This window comes from Drosophila sulfurigaster, chromosome 3, assembly GCF_023558435.1.
Source record: "Drosophila sulfurigaster albostrigata strain 15112-1811.04 chromosome 3, ASM2355843v2, whole genome shotgun sequence".
In the NCBI taxonomy this organism is placed as follows: Eukaryota; Metazoa; Arthropoda; class Insecta; order Diptera; family Drosophilidae; genus Drosophila; species Drosophila sulfurigaster.
This window is the reverse complement of record NC_084883.1, coordinates 15,588,974-15,598,351: the sequence shown is the minus strand read 5'-3', so window position 1 is coordinate 15,598,351 and position 9,378 is coordinate 15,588,974. Positions and strand designations below refer to the sequence as shown.

General features: G+C 39.0%; 1 protein-coding gene across 1 annotated transcript in view; it reads right to left on the bottom strand.

The window, feature by feature from the left end:
- LOC133844379 (kazrin) overlaps positions 1 to 9,378 on the bottom strand; it is a 56,422-nt gene that overhangs the window by 2,860 nt on the left and 44,184 nt on the right. The window contains 7 exon segments of the mRNA XM_062278331.1: positions 13 to 36; positions 1,510 to 1,621; positions 5,568 to 5,712; positions 5,816 to 5,977; positions 6,800 to 7,485; positions 8,223 to 8,283; positions 8,352 to 9,254. Of these exon segments, the coding sequence (XP_062134315.1) occupies positions 13 to 36; positions 1,510 to 1,621; positions 5,568 to 5,712; positions 5,816 to 5,977; positions 6,800 to 7,485; positions 8,223 to 8,283; positions 8,352 to 9,254 (2,093 nt within the window).

The following is a 9,378-nucleotide window of genomic DNA, read 5'->3' as shown; positions in this document are numbered from 1 at the left end:
TAGGATCATTACCTGAGATCCTTTCCATGCCGAAATCTGTATGGCAGAAGAACAGAAGATGGGAAGACAAGATTGAAAAAATTATAAATTAGTTTTTGTATTCAACTCTCATATATGTTTATCACCCGCTCAATCGAATTAGTGTCAATTGTCCAGAACTCTTTTATCTCTGAATTTGTCGTGAAACTTCTGGTCTCGTTGGTCGTTTAAAATGTTAGTTGAACCCGCGAAATTAAATAAAAGATCTTCATTTGAACAGTTTACATGTAGTTTAATTATTTCGCCATAGTTGGTGCATTTTACAAAATGCTCTTTATTTATTACTGTTTTACTTACGTGTAAGTATTATAATTTCGATTATATTTGTATGTGTAAATTTTCGTATAGTATTTATCTGCTTAAACCATAGTGTTTTAGCGTGCTTAAATTATAGATTTCACGTTTTGCCACACTTAATAAACATTACATCATATGTTCCTATTTCATGTTCTTCTGATATTTTGTTTAATTTCACTTAAATACACGCTATAGCGTTAAAAGACCCTAAATAATTGGACTAGCTAATTGAGTACAATTCATTGTAAACTAAAAATGCATCTTTATGTTGGCAGAAAGAGCATTGCAAAACGATATTAACTTAATTCCTAATTACACCATTACCAATTTATTTATGTTTGAGTTCCCCATTTGCTATATATATCTTTTACTGGAGTATCTTGTAGAATACATCGTTTTGTATGTATCTATGAATGTTTAATGCGTGGTATGGTTTATTTTGCAAAGTGAAGAAGAAGTCTTGGGTCCACAGAAAGTATATATCTTCGATAAACATGCCAAAGTATAAGGAGTATGCAAAATAGTATTTGGAAAAGATAAAAGATACTTAGCTATTTAAGTTATATGTTATTGTATATATATTTTTATATGTACTTATCCTTAGACTTGTATAAGATCATGGTATTGTTTCGTATTCTGAAGATACTTATTGGAATATTAATGCTAGGTAAATACGCTATAAGTGTTGAAACATCGTTGTACTGTGTGCTCAAAGTACTTGTTTTGAGATGTTTTTTTTTTATCCATGTCATGTTGTGAGAAACTTAAAAGTGAGCAAAACTAATATCAATACGAATACGAATACGAATACGAATAGTATGATCCTTGACATTCTACACAAGTACTGAAAGCGATAAGTATTACGAGTAATCATAATCATATATAGAGGCATAGACACAGAGAGACAACAAAAGCTTCACGTCAAATCAGGCTAAGATAAGTACAGAGGCAGAAACGAGTACGAGATTAGTTTCGAAAATATTTGAGCATTTCTTTTATGTCGTTTTTTTTTTTTTTTTTTTGACGCGTAGGCAACCAATTGAGTTTTGAGTTTGAGATGAGAGATTAGAGTTTCACTTGTGAGATGTGTGCGAGACAAGTAGAGTACGATAGTATAGCTAGATAGCTAGATATACATAGATATATAGTATATAGTATATAGTTGAGACTTACCCGTAGGCTGCCACTCGAGCGTCGATCTGTTGTGGCATAGTGCTGCAGTCCGCCGGGTCCTGTAAGTGGCACTATGCCGCAACCGGAACGTATGCCTTGACCCAAAGTTGCTCTACACAACAAACATTGCAATACAACCGGATTGTTTTCGTTTTGGGTGTCAAGGTGTGAGTGAGCGAGTCAGTGTGTGTGTGTGAGGCGTGTGTATTCATGTATGTGCATTGTTCACAATTTTGTTGTTGCATTTTGGCACAAATGAGTAACGAGTACACACACACATAACGGGGGCAGGCAGGCAGACAAAGAGAGAGAGAGAGAGACAGAGACAGTGACAGTGACAGAGAGGCAGGCGGGCAGGCAAGCGCACACACACGCGCACGCACACAGTCACACGCACAGTGTCGTTGTTGTTGATGTTGTTGTAGTTGTAGTAGTAGTTGTTGTTGTGTTGTATTATGCATTATTGTAAACAATCAAGACAAGGATAGCAACAACAAGCCGTTGAGTTTGAGTTTACAATACAAAATGGAAAGAAAGATGTGAAAATATGGAAAGTAGAAAGTAGAAAAGAAACGGGACAAAGACAAAAAACGGTTAATAATATTAAGGAAATTAGTGTGTATCGATTGTATTTTTTTTTTGTTTTGTTTTGCTTTTGTTTTATTGCATTTGCATAATTGACTACTTGTAGCGTAAACAACAAAATTAATTAATTATAACTATTATAATAAAATTCTTAAATATAGTACGAATATGTCTATTTATATATGTAAAGTGGATAGATGAAATGCGGCCCCAACAAATAGTAGGAGATAAATGCATGTATGCATGTATGTATGTGTGTGTGTGTGTGTGTGTAGTCAGACTACATAATTATAAAGTAGACATAGACATAGACATAAAGGTTACGTGTTATACTTAGGCAAAAAGTGTGTGTACTACTTTTTTGTTATACTCAAAATCACTCGAATGTTACTTACAATTGACATTGCTTTGCATTCTGAACAAATGACTTAATCAAGAGACGAGGCAAATTGCTCTGCGGGAATGTGTGGGAGAGGGGGAAGAGTTCACTTCACTTCTTTGTGGCATGGGGGTGGGGCGCGGTAGACAACGAAAATGGGAACAAAAGAGGAAAGCAAAAGCAAGCTAACACAACGGCGGCATTTTTGAAGCGCTCAAAAGTATGCAACATCTAGAACAAAACAAGCTAATTTATGGCTGGCTCTAAATGTGTGCGTGTGAGTGTGAGTGTGTATTTTACAATGTACATGTGTATGTGAGTAGCTATGTATGTAATGTAGGTTCATGTTGTATGTGGTTTATCTTATGGATTACTTTACAGTTGCTAAACTGCTCTCGAGTGTGCAAATAAATCCAATTCGCATATGTACTAAATATATGTATGCATGTATATGTATCTGTGTATGCATGTGCCAGTAATGTTTCTCTATGTATCTGTATCTGTATCACAGTGGACGGCTGCCCACATTAGTTACAAAGCCAAGCGTTTTGCAATTTGCACAATTACTTCAAGTGGCTTCAAGAATGTTTTCGCTACACATTAAATTATTATGTATGTGTGTGTGTGTGTCTAATAAGTATCTAAAGAATGCAATGTGAATTTCTCGGTACCTGTAAATACATGTATTTCACATCTATATCTTTTATACGTTTGCTCCACATTCTATGAATTACTCTACCCGAAAAAGTTGCTGGCCCACTATACCTAAAATATTAAATGAATTTTCTATCTGTATCTGTTGCTATTGTTGTATCTCGTATCCGTTTCTGTATCTCGAGTCTACTAAATATTAAATTTCATAATTGATATACTTAAGCTAAGAATGCAATTAACATTGTTTTGCTATTGTGTCGCGTTTATTTGTTTGTTTTTTTCTTTGGCGGCTTTTACTTTTGGTGTTTTGGCTTAAATGCAAAAAGTTTCGGTTCTTGTTTTATATTTTTGTGTAAATCGACATCAACAGCTGATTTGCTCTAAGATCTCGTCTGTATCTAATGTATGGACATATCGATAATGCAAAGCTCTTTTAGAATCCCGATATGTGCTAAGTATTTATTTAATTGTTATGTACTAAGTTCTCTTTATTTCACTCTTTAAATGGATTTTTGGGGAAAGGTTTGGGTTTCGGTTTGATTGCGAAGAGAATGTAATTCATTTTGATTCGATTCATTACGATTTGATCCTTCAGTTTGTTATGTATATATCGAATTCATTCATTACTATGCTACACGAGTATTACGTTTACGATTACGTTTATGATTACGTTTAGGTTTACGAGTAATTATGATTTGATTTGATTAGCGCTGTGCTCCAATTATTGTTCTCTTTCTAGAATTATCAATCAGCTTAGCTAGACACAATTTTTGTATATTGAATCCCATCGAGTTTTCTCATTACAAATACATATTTTCTTGCCACACGTATTACGTTCATCGTTTCATGTGATTTTATGATATAATTTCTAGATGATTTTTTCTGTTTTTTTTTTGTTTTGTGTCGTTAAATTATTTTCATGTGAGATTTAATGGCCCTGTAATTTGGCCAATTGCCGGGAGTTTTCCATTTGAAATTCTTCCATTTGACAGTAAATAATGTATCTGCATTTATTTTTTAGAAAATATATATTTTTTTGATATCGAGTTGTTGGAAGAGAAGAGAGAAATTTGGGGGGAGAGAAAGAGAGAGAGAGAGAGAAAAATGAGGCAGAAGCCAATTAGTGCGGCATTTGACGGCATTTTAGACATGCTCTAAAACACGCACACAAAAATCACGGCACACATTTAAAATATGTAAGTTATTGAGTCGTTATAGACTCAACGATACTGATACGTATGTGAATACTGAATGCTAAATGCTAGATGATGATACGATTATATAGTAAATAGATTTATTTGATTTATTCGCTAGTTCACAAAGTAGTACAAATTGTATGGACGAGAGAAGAGACAGATAGATGATAAACAACATATACGACAAACGATTTACGATTTACGATGATGATGGACTGAATGAGTTGTGAGTATATGTGAGTACTCGTTTCAGCAGCCAGTCCACATAGTATGCACTTTTGACTATTCGATGATATACTTAATTGCATTTGGTTAGAATTTATGCAAATCAGAAGTTGAAATCAAGAAAAGCATTTTACACAAATGTTTGCATGTTTCGAATGATGTGAATAATGAATGAATGTAAGCAATAGACGACAAACATTGTGTGTGAGTGTGTTTCTGTATTTATTTCCTATTGCAAATCGATTGTTTTGAACAGTCAACGAACCGCAAATGATTTTAGCCATGACTCACTGACTAGTATTATAAATATGATTATTGCTTTGCCCCACTTTTGCAAGCATTCAATAATCTTTTCCTTAACTTAAAATAATTTCTTTAATTTATGAGTTGGAAAACTTGATCGAATCAGGATGAATTTAGTGTGCTTGGCTTGTCGCCATAATTTAAACAGGATCAACAATAACTCAAATTCGCAGAAGTTGTCATGGAAATGCAAAAGCAATTCACTTATTTCCTCTCTATTCACGAATACGAATATGAATTTGAATGCAGAGCGACTGGTGAGTGAGTGATGATGATGATGTTGATTATGGGAAGCGTGCAGGAATGATGAAAACTGACCCAACGGAATCACAAAAGCATTAAAGCATAATGGCAAAAACAAATAAAATCGAATCAAATTACGTATACGACTAACAATGCGTGGATGAGTGAGTGAGTGAGAGTGAATGAGCAAGTGAGTGAGTGAGTGAGAGTGAATGAGCAACTGAGTGAGTGAGAGTATGCAAAATACAACAAACCAATCAAATGTGAACGAAACAAAGGAAATTCTAATCAAAAGGTTGTATTACGCTACACATACTTAGACGATATCAATACGAGGGATAATTCATAATAGCTGTTGTTGTAGTAGTTGTATTATACCAGGGCTGCACACGCACACACACATATGATGTGCTCGTGATTGCCAGGATGATAGGATGCAGGGGATGGGGGGGGGGCGTGGTTTGAGCACTCACCTTGCGGGCAGGATGAGGGCATCGAATTCCGTGTTCAGATGTCGACGTATTATGTTCTTCGATGGTGGAATACCCAATGCCGTGGCCATGGTATCGCCCGAGAAGGATGGCTCCAACACCACGAGGCCACCATGAACGCCGCTGTCTGTAAGCGATTTAGAGATGGATGGTTGCGTTTCATGAAATTGTACACCCAAGATACGATGTTATGCCGTATATTATCGAGACGAGGTCAATTGCAAACTCACCCTTGAGATTGTCCGCATACTCGCCGAGGTCAATGGAGCGCACCCAGCGTATGAAGCGTTGATTAGTCCAAACAATGGGATCCGTGTCAACCGTTTCCGACTGCACACGTCGCATGGCCAGCGTCTGACGGTCGTACTTGACGATGCGCAGCACATGGATGCCTGCAAAAGGCAGCACGAAATTAGTATTAGTAACAAGTAAGAAAGCTACAGTCGTGTGTGCTCAACTGTGGCGCTACACGTTTTTAAACAGTACAGTATTCTTAGAATGTACCAACTTAATGTACACAAATTACATTTGTTATATCGATATACTACTTAATCCAAAAATATACCGAAGAATACAAAAAATACTAAATTCCTAGCCAATGAAATAAAGACCCGACAACTTCAGCTGTTTAATAATTTTGATCTGATCATAACGATCATCACATTCTTCGAATATAACAATTTAATATAGGAAAAAAATATATTTTGTATATCAATATACTACTATATCCAAAATATATCGATAGAAAAGTTTACCAGAGCCTATATTTGTTATATCGATGTACAACTCAATCCAAAACATACCATAGTGTTGAAAATATTCCAAATTTTAATATAAAAAAAATAAAGACTCGTCAACTGCAGCCGTTTTTCAAACAACTTCTACAATTTTGATTTGATGTGAATATAACGATTTTAATTATTATTGTATGTACCAAAAATCGCAGCCGAAACTTTGAAATTACTATTAGTTTTTATTAGTAGATTTGCGATCTTCATGCAATAATAACAAGAGCGTCAACAAAATTTTGAGCTCTATTTCTTATAATCTCTGGATGTAGGTGTTCATACGGACAGACAGAGACGAACAGACGGACATATCGTTTCTCCTGTAGATGCTTAACACAAACGGATTGTAAATACATTTCTTTTTGTCCTTCTACCCTATACATATCTATATCCATCTATTTAAATTAATAACATATATCTAATTACCATGCACTATGCTGGCCTGATGGAACTTGCGCGTCACGCCGAGGAACTTCTCCAGCTCCTTCTTCGAGAGCGTGTCCAGCATGCGTGCATCGACCAGCGATTGCAGAAAAGGTTCCGCATACTGCGGCAACCCGATGTCCGGCAGCCACTCGGATGCAACCCAGGTGTGTCCCAGCTGGGTGATGAGTGGATAGCGCACGAGTTCGGGACGTCGCTGCTCCTCGATGGCCAGTCGCAGCTTCTTGCGATGCATGGGATGCACCAGCCCCAGGCCCGCCTCCAGCTCCACATCGTTCAACTCGAGCAGCACCTTACCGCTCTTCACGTTCTCCGCACAGCGTGCACTGTACTGTGGCATGCCCAGGGCCACCTCCAGCCAGGCAAGCACTTGAGTCGCCCGCCAGCGTTCAATGGGCAGCTGCGAGGCCTCACGCAGCAATCGCAGCTTCTCAGCGTAGCCTTCCTCGGACAGCGGATTCCACGAGTAGTCGCTGTACTCGGTGACGCCATCGGCGGACATCGCCTTGCTCTTGTTGCGCGAACGTGCAAAGACACGGGAGATGCTGCCCCAGGTGCCACCGCGTCCATTGCGAGCGCCCAACGGTCCGCTTTTGTTGCCGAACTTGCGTGTGATGGCGCCGGCGCCGCCTGGTCCCTCTGCATCTGGCGAGAGCTGCTCCACAGATCTATATTACAGCAAAAGAAAGGGTAATTAGTGTGGATTATAATATTAAATGTAACATATATGATATATAGTACAATTTTCTTGTCTGCCTCGAGAACTTATTTCAGGTTAAAAAGGTAACTCTTTTGGGATCAACTTTCAATAGGATAAACCACGAAAATATCATGTATATGCATATATGTATATAGCCCAGCCACTTATACCTCAAATAAATATTATTATATAATATATACGATATTAGACATATAATAAGTGAAATATATGTGTATAATCATAATGGAAGCAGTGCTGCAAACCACAGATTAAATCTTTTTTTACTTAAACAATATAATTTCTATACTTGTTAACATAAATAATAAGCAAATAGAGAAACTCTTAAAAAAAATAGTGGCTTTCAATGCACTTTTTCATTTATGATTGAGCGGTGATCTTAGATGCCAAATAATAATTTGTAGCACAGAAAGAATAAAAGACATTTCAAAGAGCCTTTTTTATTGAACTTAATTTCCTTATTTCTTTTGTCAAATTAAGAAGCTTTCCATTTTCAACAACAATTAAAATATAGTTGTATATATTTAAATAATTGTGTCTTCCCAATAAAAAAGGAATAATAGACGAGAAATTGACAACAGTTTTTAAGACCTCAAAATAATATTTTCACTTTAATCTTTTATCTTCCCGCTATATAAAGTAAACTTTAATGTACAAACAGTATGTGTTTTCTGAGTGCTTTCTTACCTGGAGTATGCGCCAGAGTTGAGCGGCGACAATGTGGGACTGCGTTCCTTGGGCGTGCCAACTGTGAGTGGGAAAAGTGAAAGAAGTCATCATTAACCGATTGAACCAAGTGTAATCCTGGCTACTCACATTGGTACATGTTCTGGCTGGAGACTAGAGAGATGCTGTCGGGATCGACGGTGATGCAGGGTCCGTTGTCGCAGGTGCCGTCGCTAAAGTTGAGCTCACCGCCAGTGCTCTCACGATCGCTGCTATTGCGCAGTCCCGAGTCATTGGAGCAGGAGTTGCGATCGCCGACTGTGGCACCTGAACCCCCGCTCAAACTCCCGCTGAATGCGGACAACGAATTCGAATTGCCACGCCCACTGTCGTCAGCGGTGCGCAATCCGCTCATGGCACCCGTTAGTCCTGATCCGCCAGCCAGCTGGCTGAGCATGCCAGAGGCAGCCGAGGGCGGCGTCAGCGGTGCAAAGGAGTGCAGACTCTCCTGATCGGAGAGGCAACCGCTGAGCTGACGTCGCGCCTCCTGCAGCTGTTCCTGCAATCGCTGCAGTTGCAAATCCCGCGAGGACAGTTGCTGAGCCAGCGCCAAGGATCGTTCGGCCTCGTCGCGCGCTTGCTTCAGTAGCTGAAAGCGTTCGCGATCCCGATCACCGGACAGCTTGGCATTTGTTGACTCTGTTTCGCGCACACGCTCCTGATAGTTGCGTATGAAGTCGCGGAGCTCTTGTTCCTTCTCCTGCAGCGAGGCGCACAGCTGTTTCACCTGACCAAGAAGATCAGATTTGTCTGTGCGCAGTTTCTTGCGCTCCAGTCGCATGGTCAGCAACTGATTCTTCACACTACGCAGCTCGGTTTCAAGGCGTTCGATACGCTCTTGCGATGCGGCTGCTGTTGGCTGCACTGCATCAACATCAGCGCTGGGTTCAATGCCGCCCACGGCGCCGTCTGTTGAGTGCTCGAGGAGACGCCTCAAGCGCAGCAGTTCGGCATTGAGGCGTTCGTTCTCATCGCGCAGCTTGATCGCCGACTCTGCAATAGATCAGGGATTAGTGTGTGTTTTAAGGATTAGACCGTGTGAGTGCCGCGTTAGGCTCAAGCTAAAGCTGTGGAGAAGCTGTGGTGTGGACGCAGTGGTTGTCGCAAATGTCGAGTG